Below are 13114 nucleotides of genomic sequence, written 5' to 3' on the forward strand. Positions count from 1 at the left end.
AGCGAGCGAGCGCGGCCCTGAAGAGGAGGAGGCGGTGGAGGGAGGAGGAGGAGGGGGGGGGTGGTGGTGGTGGTGAGAGTTGGAGAGTTCAGCCGCCGCCGCCGCTGCCAAGGCCGGACTCATGATTCCCATATGCCCGGTAGTTTCGTTCACCTATGGTAAGTAACGGCGCTCGGGGTCTTGTGTCCGTGCGCGCTGAGGGGGAGGGGACTGCGGCCCGCGCGCGCGGGGCGGGTGTCCTGAGGCGCTGTGTCTGACCTGGTGCTCACGCGCTTTTCCTGTCCCTTGTCTCTCTGTCTGTTCCCTTCTGCCTCCTCTACCGTTCCCCCACCCCCTTCCCTCCTTCTCTTCCCCTCTCCTTCTCCTGCCGGGCCTCCTGTCATGGCCCCGGCTGCCGCTGCCGTCTGTCGGTTGTCGTCGCCACAGTGCCCAGCCGGCTGGGAGAAGATGCCAAAATGGCCACCGGCAACTACTTTGGATTCACCCATAGCGGGGCTGCTGCCCAGTACAGGTAACCGCCGGGACCCCTCCCTGCCCCACCCCGTCCCTCCCCCTGCTCGGGCCCGCAGCCCCCGCCGTCTTTCTCGCCGCTGGGCCCGCGTCTCCCCGCGGGATCTCCCCGCCCCCTCGGGGCGGAGAGCTCGAGGCTGCTACGGTCTCCCGCTCCGTGCATGGGCCTCCTCTGCGCCCTGCTCCTCCCGGGGGTGGTGGTTATGCCCGGGACCCTTCTGCTTGTGTGCCCCGCCCGCGGGTGTGTTTTCTTCTTCTCCCGGTAACGCTGTGTCCCCATGATGCGAGGGTGGGGAGGTGGAGCTGAGCACGGAGGAGGAGGAGAATAGGCGGCAGCATCAGGTCCCGAGGCCCTTAAATTAAAATGGCCACTTGCAGGCAACGTCGCCAGCACGTTACCGGCAGCCGCCTCCGGGCCCTCCTCCTTCTGCTTCACTGAAGATGGAGCTTGCTGCCCGTGTGTTTGCTCCCACTTCGGTCAGTGTGGGATGACAGAATCCTGTTTAACATAGGTTAGAACCCAACTATGGAAGACTAGATGTTTAAGGGAAGAGCTGAAGCACAGCAAGATACGGGGCACTTCATTACATTGAATCAATGTTATAATTAATATGTTTAAGAAAGTAGAAAATGTACTCGCAGGGCCAGGCACCTTTAAAAAAAGAGTTCCTAGTGTGATATCTAAGGCCAGGAACAGGTCTTCTTAGGGAAGCTTACGTACCTGAAACTACAACTTTTATAGTCACACTGCCATAAGTCTTTGTAGGTTTTGTGAATAGAAATTGTGTATCAGAGTATTAAAATAATTGGTAACATCCATCATCTCATGTTTTCAGACATGAGATTACTGCAGTTGGCAAATACCAGATAGGAGCTTTCTCACATTTTTGGCACGTGTTCGAACAGGCACTTAAATTCTACATTTGAGTCTGTGTTACTTTTTTAATAAATCTGTAATATACAAAGACAGATCTTCCTTATTGTGTAAGTCCTGGTTAATGAGGAAAAAAAAAGACAACTAGAGCGAATATGAGGGATTAAATATATATGAGGGGTTATTAACAAACAAAGGCAGATGTGTCCTACTCTTAACTAGGAAACAAAAATCACATACTTGAGATAGGTTTGGGAATATACAGTTTTATGGAGGTCTTGGAATGACTCCTAATCTATTCTTTATATCTATTGTTTTTCCTGGAAATGGACATAAATACATTAATTTACTCCAGTGTTTAATAGTTAAAAGAGAGATTTAAAGTTAGTTTGTCTTCTAGTTCTTTTAAAGTTTTGTGCTCACAGTATGTTTGTTTTTTATGTGACAGTTATAGTAAAATTTGAAACCGAGTTGCCATGGGGTATGAAGGAGTTTCTAAATAGGATTGTGTGGGTTTTTTTTTTTTTTCTTTTTGTTAAAGTAAATTAACTTTACATGAATAAGTGGGGATGAATTTTTAGAAGTATTGACTTTATTGTAGAGCTGAGGTGGTCTCTAGACTTGCGAACCTGAAAAGCTTGTTTGACATTTCCTTTTGAATTACAATATAAAAACATATAGTAATTGGAATAGCATTCAAGTTCAAAGCTTGCTGTCAGAGTTAATCCTAAATATGTTCTTGAGATAATGGAAAACTGGTCAGAAGAAGCTTTTTCCTTTGTTATCACAAGTGCAAGATGCTATTTCATTTGCTGTTTGGAAAAAGACGCTGTATTCTGTAAGTGTTTTGTACGTTTATCATATCTGAAAACAGTGTTGAAGCAGTCTTCTCACAAGAATTAATATAATATTTTGAGCAGAAAACAGAGGAGTCTCTTAAAATATCAAAAAGTGAGCTTACAGTCAAGAAGGCAGACTTGGCAGGCCCTTAGCAAGTTGTTTGCAGAATGCTACAAAATGTGTATTCCACTTGATTATATTTGAGAAAGAGATGGTGGTTGCAGGGGTGGATAGCAGAAGATTTAATATTGCAACAAGTCTTCTAAGATTGTTACTGGTATTTGAAGTAACAGTTTATTGAATTATAAAAATTCTACATTCTAAGGAACCAAGATAATAAATAAACAAATGGATGTTTATCTGCATAGTTTAAACATAGGTGAACCTCATAAATCTAAAAAAAAAAATAAAAAAAATTCTGGTCACAGTACTAATCCATGGACTAAAAAAAAATGTTGCTCAAAATAGCAAGATTTTTAGGAGGGCACATCGGACAATTGCAGTTGAAGACCTTAGTTCTTTGGTATTTGCCATTTAGATATACTAATGCTATAGCTTTTACAGTAAGTAACAGAAATATTCAGTCAGTGGTTCCTAGTAGTTATATACTGAAACCTGTTGACTTCACCACTTTAAGTGCAAAAAAATCTGTGCTATTCTTTTTAGGAAATATATCTTTCTAGGAGTATCTCAAGGTATGAAACTGTTGAATCTTTAGCTGGAGACATGCAGGAAAAGTTAAAAACCCCTGCCACATCAGAAAGAAGAGAATCTAAATAGTTTCTGATCATTTTCAAAGAATAAAATAAACTATTCTAATTGGAAGGGATCCACAACAGTCACCTAGTCCAACTGCCTGACCACTTCAGGGCTAAACAAAAGTTAAAGCCTGCTGTTAAGGGCATTGTCGAAATGCCTCTTGAACACTGACAGGCTTGGGGCACCAACCACCTCTCCAGGAAACCTGTTCCAGTGTTTGACCTCCCTCTTGGTAAGAAAATGCTTCCTGAATCCAGTCTGAACGTCTCCGGATGCAGCTTTGAACCATACCCATGTGTCCTGTCACTGGGTACCAGGGAGCAGAGCTCGGGGCCTTTCTCTTCCTCTCCTAAGGAAGCTGTAGGAGATCAAGGAGGTCAGCCCTCAGCCTCCTTCTCTCCAAACTAGACGAGCCCAGAGCCCTCAGCTACTCCTCACGGGACATTTCCTTCCAGTTCTGTCACCAGCTCTGTTGCCTCTTCTGGACACATTCAGGACCTTCACCTCCTTTTTAATGGTGGGTCCCAGCACTGCCCGCAGTGCTCCAGGTGAGGCTGCACCAACTCTGAACACAGTGAGAGAATCACCCCTGCTGACCGGCTGGTGATGCTGTGCCAGATGCACCCCAGGATGGGGTTTGCTCTCTTGGCACACGCTGCTGACTCACAGAGAGCCTGCTGCGGACCAGCATCCCCGGAGCCCTTTCTGCAGGGCTGCTTTCTAGACACTCTTCTAATCTCTGCTTATGCCCGGCATTATTTCACCCTAGGTGCAAAACCCAGCATTTGGACTTGTTAAATTTCATCCCATTAATGATTTCCCATTGTTCCAATCTGTCTAGATCCCTCTGCAAGGCATCTTGTCCCTCAAGAGAATCAACAGCACCTCCCCATTTGGTATCTTCAACAAACTTGCTAATGGTGCATTCAACTCATGCATACAGATTGGTGATAAATGTATTGAACACAGCAATTTGTACATGACTTTCCCCTAATTTCTCATACTGAGCTACTATGTTTCTATGGTATCAAGAATGTCACCAAACATTTTCATTCCCAAATGCATTGTTTCCAATGCATCTTGTTTGAAGTCCATTATAATTTTGGTGGTCTTCTGCAGAGCAAGGACACACATGTTTTAGCATCTTCATCAGATTTGTTAATGGTGCATTTGACTCATGCATACAGATCATTGATACATGACTGAACCGAACTGTCCCTAGAACTGAAGCCCGAGGAGCACTGGTTACTAGCCAGATGTATCCCTGTTCCCTAAAGCCCTTCTGAGACCTGCTGTCCAGCCAGTTCTTCACTCAGTGTACCATGAACCTGTCCAGGCTACTGCTGGACAACTTTTCCAGAAGGGTGCTGTGAGGAACAGTATCAAAAGCCTTAACAAAATCAAAAGTAACTACATAGTAGAATCATAGAGTAGTTTGGGTTGGGGGGACCCTTCAAAGCTCATCTAGTCCACCCCCCCTGCAATTAGCAGGAATATCTTAAATTAGATCAGGTTGCCCAGAACCACATCCAGCCTGACCTTGAATGTTTCCAGGGATGGCACATCTACCACATCTGTGCCAGGATTTTATCACCCTCGTTATAACTAATCTTTGCATCACATCCAGCCTGAATCTTGTCTCGTTTAGTTTCAAACCATCACCTCTCATGACAACCGGCCTCCCTGTATTTATACAGGCCCCTTGTAAGAACTGAAAGGCCACAATAAGGTCTCCCCGGAGCCTTCTCCAGGCTGAACAAGCCCAGCTCTCTCAGCCTTTCCCTATAGGAGAGGTGCTCCAGCCCTCTCATCATTTCTGTGGCCCTTCTCTGGACCCTCTCCCAACACATCCATGTCTTTCCTGTACCGAGCACTGCAGAGCTGGACACAGGTGGGGTCTCACCAGAGCAGAGGGGCAGAATCGCCTCCCGTGACCTGCTGGCCATGCTGCTTTGGTGCAGCTGAAAATACAGTTGGCCTTCTGGGCTGCAAGCGCACGTTGCCCTCTCATGTAAAATCTTAAATTCATACAATCAACTAGGTTAGAAAAGACCTTTAAGATCATCAAGTGCAACAGTTACGCCAGCACTGCCAAGTCTGCTGCTAAACCATAGCACTGTATCTACACGTTTTTTGAACACTTCCAGAGATGGCGATTCCACCACTGCCCTGGGCAGCCTGTTCAAGTGCCTGAGCACCCCCTCTGTGAAGGAATTTCTCCTAATACCCAGTCTAACCCTCCCCCAGTGCAGGTTAAGTCTGTTACCTCTTGTCCTGTCACTTGCTACTTGGGAGAAGAGACCAACCCCCACCTTACTACAACCTCCTGCAACTGTCAGACAGTTGTAGAGAGCGATAAGGTCCCCCCTGAACCTTCTCCAGACTAAACAACCCCAGTTCTCTCAGCTGCTCCTTGTCACACTTGTGTTCCAGGCCCTTACACCAGCTCCATTGCTCTTTTTTGGCCATGCTCCAGCACTTCAATGTCTCTCTTGTAGTGAGGGGCCCAGAACTGAACACAGAATTAAGAGCTGCAGCCTCACCAGTGCAGGGAGATGCTCACTGTCCTGGCCCTGCTGCCACACTATTGCTGATACAGGTCAGGATGCTGTTGGCCTTCTTGGCTGCTTGGGCACCAGCTGGCTCCTGTTCAGCTCCGTCAGTCAGCACCCCCAGGTCCTTTTCTGCCAAGCAGCTTTCCAGCCACTCTTCCCCCAGCCTGGAGCATTACATGGTTGTGACCCAAGTGCAGGATCCAACACTTCGATTTGTTAAACCAGTATGCCCAAGTCCTTCTCAGTGTACATTTACTTCATCCCCTAGGCAGGTGACTTTGTCGCACATGGGTATCTAATTAGTTAAACAGGACTTGCTTTTCCTTTGTTAACTATCACTGTGCCAAGTGATTGTTTTGTTCTTTGAATGTCTTTCAACAGCACCCAGTATTAATTTCTCCATAATTTTTCAAGGAACTGAGCTGATACTAGCAGGTCTGTAGCTTCCTGGGTCTTCCTTCACACCCTTCTTATAAATTGGAGTAACAATGGCTAGCTTCCAGTCAGCAGGGACCTCCCCAGACTCCCAAAATCTTTGGTAGAGGGTTGAGAGGGATCCTGTCATAGCATCTACTGGTTCCTTCAGTGCTCTGGGTTGAATCCTGTTGTGCCCTGTGGACTTGGGAACATTCATTTGAAACTGCTGATCCCTTAGAATTTCAGTGTCTACACATGGGAAATCACTATTCCCACAGTCATGGTTTTCCTACTGAGAGGACTCAAAGAAGAAAATCTGCTATATTAAGTGATTCTTGAAAGGTGCTTGTGCTAAAGGTTTTCTGAATTTAATTCTAGACTTGTTGGAGCCCAGTATAAACCCCACTGGAATTCCAGTTTCTCAAAATGACAATATTATAATTTGCTTTAATCATAGTAAAGGGACAATGTATTGGGTTCAAAGAAATAGCTTCTTTAAATTAACTGAAAAGGTGAAGCTATTACTGGCATAGAAATCACTGTGTCTTCCTGTGATTATGTATGGCCATGGTGGATCATTTAAATATTTTCCTTCATATGAAAGATAATTTAAAATTTGTCCAAGGAATATAGTCTTAACATCAAATACTTAATATTTGAGGCCATTAGAAAGGCCAGATTGGTAGCTGCTCAGGTGTTAGATCTTGCATTTGGGAAAATTATGAGTAGTGTGTGCAGGAGTTGGTAAACATACTCACTGTGGTAATAGTGTAAGCAGTATAGTTCCCTAAATTGACTAGATAAAAAAGGGATTTAGTATCTGTCTTTATTAATTCAAAATACGATTTTTTGTAAAACAAATTTAGAATTTAACTTGTTTCATTACTCAAACGCAGCAGAAGAGCTGAGTGTTCTTTAAGCCTGTAAGTAACAGATTAGAAGCAATCTTGTTGCTTTCAGTGTTGTCAGCACATAAAATTTCCTGCTGCCCCACTCATTCAGAATTCTTTGTGTGCGTGACCCGGTAATAACTTAATGAGAGAATCATTAAATAATGCAAATACCAGTACAGGAAATTTCTCTGAATATTGCAGTACCTTTACAATATGTGCTTTCTGCTAGTGGTGGTTTTAGGGCCTTAGGTTATAAAATTCCATACAATGCAACTGTTACTCATTCAAGAAACTGTGTTAATCTGTCTATTTAGAGCCTGAAATAAATGTGGAATTTGGTGATAATAGTCCTGTTTTCTCTGTGTGTGTGCATGCTCTGTATGTCGTCGCCTGAACCACTGTGTGTCTGTTCAGTTTGAAGCAGACAATATTGACTGGTCTTTCATATGTAAAAAATATTAATGTTCTTGAATCAGTGGCGGAGGGAGGCATAGTTATGCTTTTTCTCTAAAGCTGGCTGATTGAAATGTGGGTATGCTGGTGAACAGATAGGGGCATTGAGAAATGTTTGGACAAAGAAGTGTGCAAATGTGGTAATCTCATTTAATTAACCTTGTGTTAAGATTTTAGTTTCTGTGAAGAATATGAAGAATCTTTTTAAGTGTCTGAGTTTCATCTATGTCATACTGTGCCCCTGCTCTAGTAAGACAGGACACAGACAGATGGGAGATTCTGGGGTAGTTAGGAATGATTTGTTAACTTTGAATTGCCTTCAGGTAGCATGACTATTACTAAATCTGGCAAGCCTTCTCAGATAAAGGCAGTTCTAGCAGTTCATGTCCGGAGCAGACCACAGTGCCTGTGAGTTTAGGTTAAGATGCAGTCTTCTAGGCAGCCTTAGGAAAGCGAAGGTGAAATGCTGCGGATGGACAAGCTGGCTATTGAGAATTGTTTGGGGGTGGAGTCTTTCTTTTCACATTTGATAGTACTTCTGATTAGCTTCAGTTTTGTTGCCCCACTTACCTCTTCTTACAGCTAGATACTGGTTTCAAAAGTGTTCAGCCTTTCAGAGGCACTAGGGGTGTAATTCACACAAACCTACTTGCCCAAGCTTAAAGTATCACTAAACATATTCAGGCTTGTACTGGTGGATAACAGAAAAATAAAGACAATATGGAGCAGGACTCAACACTTCTTCTGAAGTGTGCTACTACATTTAAACTTACGTTAACAAAAACATTTCTTCATCTTACAGGACTGTTACATGCACCCCATTCTAAAATGCATGGGAAATGAAAATACTTACAGTTTTATCATAGGATGAAGGTACCTATATCATTGTATAAAAACGTCAGTTGCTTCTTTTTTTCACCATGAATATTATGCCCATGCTATCTGGAGTTGTGTCACATCTTAATGGATATGTGTTTCTAGTTAAGAGAGTTCTCTGAGTACAGTAGAGCTGCATGGTACAAATTCTCTTTTGTTCAACCAATGTTAGTCTTAAGTGCTGTCCTCAGTGTGCTGTTCTAGCTTACTTAATGTACACAGGAAGCCTCCAGTAAGCTACTACTGTTTATAAAAATATTTTGATAGACTTACTTTCCAATCAGTGAGGTCCGACTCTCAAAGGAGGTATTCCAGCATTAGAAAGGCAATAAGGGGCTCTCGGTTTGTTAACAGACTCTGGGCTCTGTGCCAGTATTGCAGTTGACTAATGATGAGGAGTCAGAGAACATGGTGGTAACCAGGGAGGAAAGGTACTTCACTAATTAGAGGAGCCTTTGTCATTTTTAGAAGGGAAGGCAGCCAACTAGCTGAAATTTGCAGCAGGTTCATGGCTTAGGAACTCAGCAGCTGGGGTAACTTCTCTGTAATGGCATGGCTGCGTCCTTTGTATAGTTGTAGCCTCAAAATGGGTTGATGGTTGTAGGCCTTAACTCTGGGGTATTAAATTATGTGTAAAATTTTGTCTGCTAATAAATGCACTAATGGTAGGTTGAAGTGCGGTTGCATTATTGATACTAGAAAAGTGAAATAGTAGCTCAAGGCAGGAAATACAGAACGTTTTAAGAATTGAGTACAGTTTTCTATACTAGTGAAGTTTCTTTACTTTTGTAGAGAGCTTGCAAATTTCAGCATTTTTTTCAGTTTAACATCTTCATTAATGGTCTGGGTGACGGGGCAGTGTGTACCCCCTGCAAGTTTGCCCATGACACAAATCTGGGACAGCTGGCCCACATACCAGAGGGTTGCACTGTCATCCAGAAACCGGAGATCTTGATGGTCTGGAGCAATGAGCTGACAGGAGCCTCATGAAGTTCAACAAGGGGAAGTGCAAAGTTCAAGAAGGGGAAGTGAAAAGTTCTGTACCCAGGGAAGAGCAACCCCCTGCACCACTTTATGCTGGAGGCCACCCTGCTGGAAAGCAGCTTGGCTGGAAACACCCTGGGGATCTTGAATGTGGGCCAGTAATGTGTCCTTGAAGCAAAGAAGGTGAATGTCATCCTGGGCTGCAGTAGGCATGATATTGTCAGCGGCTGGAAGGAGGCGATCCTTCCCCACTAACTCCACCCTGGTGTGAGGCCGCTCCTGGAGCCCTGTGTCCAGTTTTGGGCTCCCAGTACAAGAGAGACATGGACATATTGGAGAGAGTCCGACAAAGGGCCCAGAGAGATGGTGAAGGGACTGCAGCATCTCTGTTCTGAGGAAAGGCTGGGAGAGCTGGGACTGTCTAGCCTACAGAAGAGCAGGTTGAGGCAGGATCTTAATGTTTAGAAATGAGTAAAGGGTGCAAAGAGGACAGAGCCAGGCTCTTTTCAGTGGTGCCTACTGACCGTACCAGAGGCAGTAGGTTGAAATACAGGACATTTCCTCCGAAACACTTTTTTACTGTAAGGGTGATTGAGCCCTAGCACAGGTTGCCTGGGAAAGTTCTGGAATCTCCATCCATGAAGATACTCAGAAGTTGCCTGGACACGGTCCTGGGTGACTGGCTGCTGCCATTTAGGTGGCCCTGCTTCAGTGGGACTGGACCCCAGGACGACCTCCAGAGGTTCCTCCCAACCTCAGCTATTCTTTGATTCTGCGATTTTTACAGGGAAAATCTTGGTGGTTGGTACTTTTTTGGACAAAACATCTCAAGTTCAGTACTTTTTGTCTTGCGTGTTACCATTGTGAACACGGCTTTTGTCTTAGACTTTAATAAAATCAATGTCTTGATAATGAAGAAAGCAATATAGGCAATGAACTGTCTATTGTGTGTAACTGAGTAAAGGGAACTAGGTACATGAGACAGAACGTTTGTTATGATGTACAGTAAGGAAAAGATAACAGAATTTGATTGGATTTAAATCAGGTTGTGAGATTAAATATGAAGATTAACAAAGCAGTAACAGTATATGAAAACCATGAGGATGTTTGTCATTGTGGTGAATTATTAGTAGTACATGGTTTAGATGTCTAGTAGTAAATGTTACTTTTTGTTTGTAATGGAGTGACGCAAGGCTATTTGTAAAAACAAGGAAGAGAAAGGAAAACTCAAAACTGTTATAAAGAACTGTCATTTTTAGGCCATGCGTAGTTAAACCATAGGCTACATTACTAGGAGCTGCTGAAATTTAATAGAATTGAAGAAGGGATTGCACATTTGCATGCTGTCAAGCCTCTCTGGATTTTTAGTGAATTGCATTACAATGTTCTGTTCACAAAATTGCAGCAGTAGGAAATAATTTTCATTAAAGTTCTAAAAAGAGATACTCAGTTTTCATCGAAATTTAATGCCTGTAGTGAGTGACAGGCTTTAGAAAAGCAGAAGTCACTTCTAAAGTACCACTTCATGTAGCATGATATTTCTTTTCAGCATTTTATGCTGTTTATTGTCAAGTATGTTTAGGAGGAAAAAACCTATCTTGTTCTTCTTTGATTTTGATTGTTAATATTTTGTTTTTACATTGCCCATGTTAGATTAACACACCTGTAACTTCATCTGACCAGTTACTCAGTAATGCCTCTTCCTAGGTTAGGGTCTGAAGAAGCAGCAGATTAGTGCTGCTTTCAGTTTTTGTAGAGTTAGGTCATGCTTGTTTCAGTCTTCATACGCCTGAAAGAAAAACTGCAAAAGTGTATTTTTTTGCTATTCTGCCATGTCCTGGTTTCTTCTGGAATGGAATTGTTGTTCTTCCAAGTAGCTGGTGCAGTGCTGTGTTTTGGTTTTAATCTGGGAATAATGCTGATAACACACCGATGTTTAGTTGTTGCTCAATAGCGCTTACCCTGATCGAGGACTTTTCAGTCTCACGCTCTACCACTGAGGAGAGTCACAAGAAGTTGGGTGGGAGCAGAGACAGGACTCCTGACCCTAACTAGCCAAAGGGGTATTTCATAGCACAGCACATCATGCCCACTGTATAAACTGGGGGAGATTGGCTGGAAGGGGCTGGACACTACTTAGGGATGAGCAAGGCATCGGTCAGAAAAAGGTGAGCAATTATATTGTCACTTTTTTTTTTCTCCTTGAGGGATGGTGCTTATTTCTTCTTTTCTCTATATATTTCCATTACTGTTGTTATTATTTCAGTTATTTAGCTGTTACTATCTCAACCCATGGGTTCTTACACCTTTTTTATATTCCCCTCCCCATCCCACTGGAAGGTGGCAGGGGGGTGAGCAAGTGGCTACATGGTACTTCATTGCCAGCTGGGCTTAAACCAGTGTGCTACTAATAGAATAATCTATGAAAACTTGAGAAATTTGACAGATCTCAACAGGTATGGTTTCCTTAATGCTAAAATGTATAAGTGTTCTTTAAAGTTAGAATTTACTTTAGTAAATTAGTATTTTTTTGTTTAGTATTTTAAATTTTAGATTTAGTATTTTACTTTAAAGTTAGAATTTACTTTTGTGATTTCTTGAAATTTCAAGAAATAAGTCTTAATTAGTGGGGGAATTTAGTTCAAGATATTCATAGTTTAAAAATTACTTTAGGAGGGTCAAAATTTTGGTCCTGATCATTACATCAGAATAGCACTCTTCACAAAACTAAAAAATTTAAGATGTTCTTAGCCTCTAGGAGAGTTTTTAGTGTTCAGCACCCTAAAAAGGGCTGGAATAGCAGCATTAATGTCTGTGTGTGGGATCTTCTCTTGAATTCAGCAGTAGCAGTTATTTTTCTTCTTCCTAGTAGCTGGTGCAGGGATGTGTTTTGGTTTTAGCCTGAGAACAGCGCTGATAACACACGGCTGTTTTAGTTGTTGCTCAGTAATGTTTACTCTCTCCAAGGACTTTTCAGTCTCTCATCATCTGCTAGTGAGGAGGGGCACAAGAATCTGGGAGGGAGCAGACACAGGACCCCTGACCCAAACTAGCCAAGGAGGTATTCCATGCCACAGCACATCATGCCCAGTATATAAACTGGGGGGAGTCACGCAGATCACTGCTCAGGTTGGGCTGGGTATTGGTTGACGACTGGTGAGCAATTGTATTGTGCATCCTTTGTGTTTATTGGTGGGATTTTTCCCCTTTCCCTTTCTATTTTATATTCTTTTACCTTGTTATTTCCCTTATTATTAGTAGTAGTTTTATATTATACTTTAGTTATTGGACTGTTCTTATCTCAGCCTGTGGGTCTACATTCTTTTGATTCTCCTCCCCATCCTGCCTGGAGTGGGGGAAAGGGAAAAGGGGGGAAAGTGAGTGAGCAGCTGCATGGTTCTGAGTTACTGTCTAGGCTTAAACCACAACAGTTGTTAGTTCAGATATGCACTGAGGTTGTTTTTTGCTTTTATTCAGCTATGTGCACATGAGTTATAGTTCTCTTTTGGTTTTATATCAGTCGTGTGATGAAAAACAAGACTTAGAGGGAACCTTATATGTGCTTCCTCTGTACATTTTACGGAGCTACAGTGCTATCTATCTTAGATGAAAATATGTTGTATTTCTCTGACAATAATTGCTACAAATAACTTACTAATTTTCTTAATGCGTGACTTGCTCCACAGATAACTTAAAATGGAAGCTGAAGTATCTTACAATCTTAAGTCATCCTAAATTATTACTTGGCAAAATAGATGGCATTATGTCACAGTGTTTTGTTTTCTTGATATTGTTAATGTGCAAAAAATAAAGCTTTCTGCTTTCAGTTTACTTTTTTTCAGAAAAAGCCTCAACACATTTTTACTAGAAATAGCCAGTAGCTGGAAAAGGAAAAGATCATAAACCGGATGTTCTACAGAAGATAATTCAGTATTGATTTCTTAATTGCTCTT

The 13114-nt window shown here is 42.7% G+C and overlaps 1 protein-coding gene across 4 annotated transcripts in view; it reads left to right on the top strand.

Moving 5' to 3' along the window:
* Window positions 1–13114, top strand: part of ZFR (zinc finger RNA binding protein) — a 46781-nt gene continuing 33667 nt past the window's right edge. For all 4 annotated transcript variants that reach the window (XM_057431107.1, XM_057431109.1, XM_057431108.1 and 1 more), the window contains exons 1-2: window positions 1–158; window positions 427–511. In XM_057431107.1, the coding sequence (XP_057287090.1) occupies window positions 122–158; window positions 427–511 (122 nt within the window). In that variant the 5' untranslated portion in view covers window positions 1–121. The remainder of the gene's footprint in view (window positions 159–426; window positions 512–13114) is intronic.

This window comes from Pezoporus wallicus, unplaced genomic scaffold (assembly GCF_028554395.1).
Source record: "Pezoporus wallicus isolate ANWC-B61680 ecotype Strahan unplaced genomic scaffold, APGP_CSIRO_Pwel_v1 contig_8692, whole genome shotgun sequence".
Classification (NCBI taxonomy): Eukaryota; Metazoa; Chordata; class Aves; order Psittaciformes; family Psittacidae; genus Pezoporus; species Pezoporus wallicus.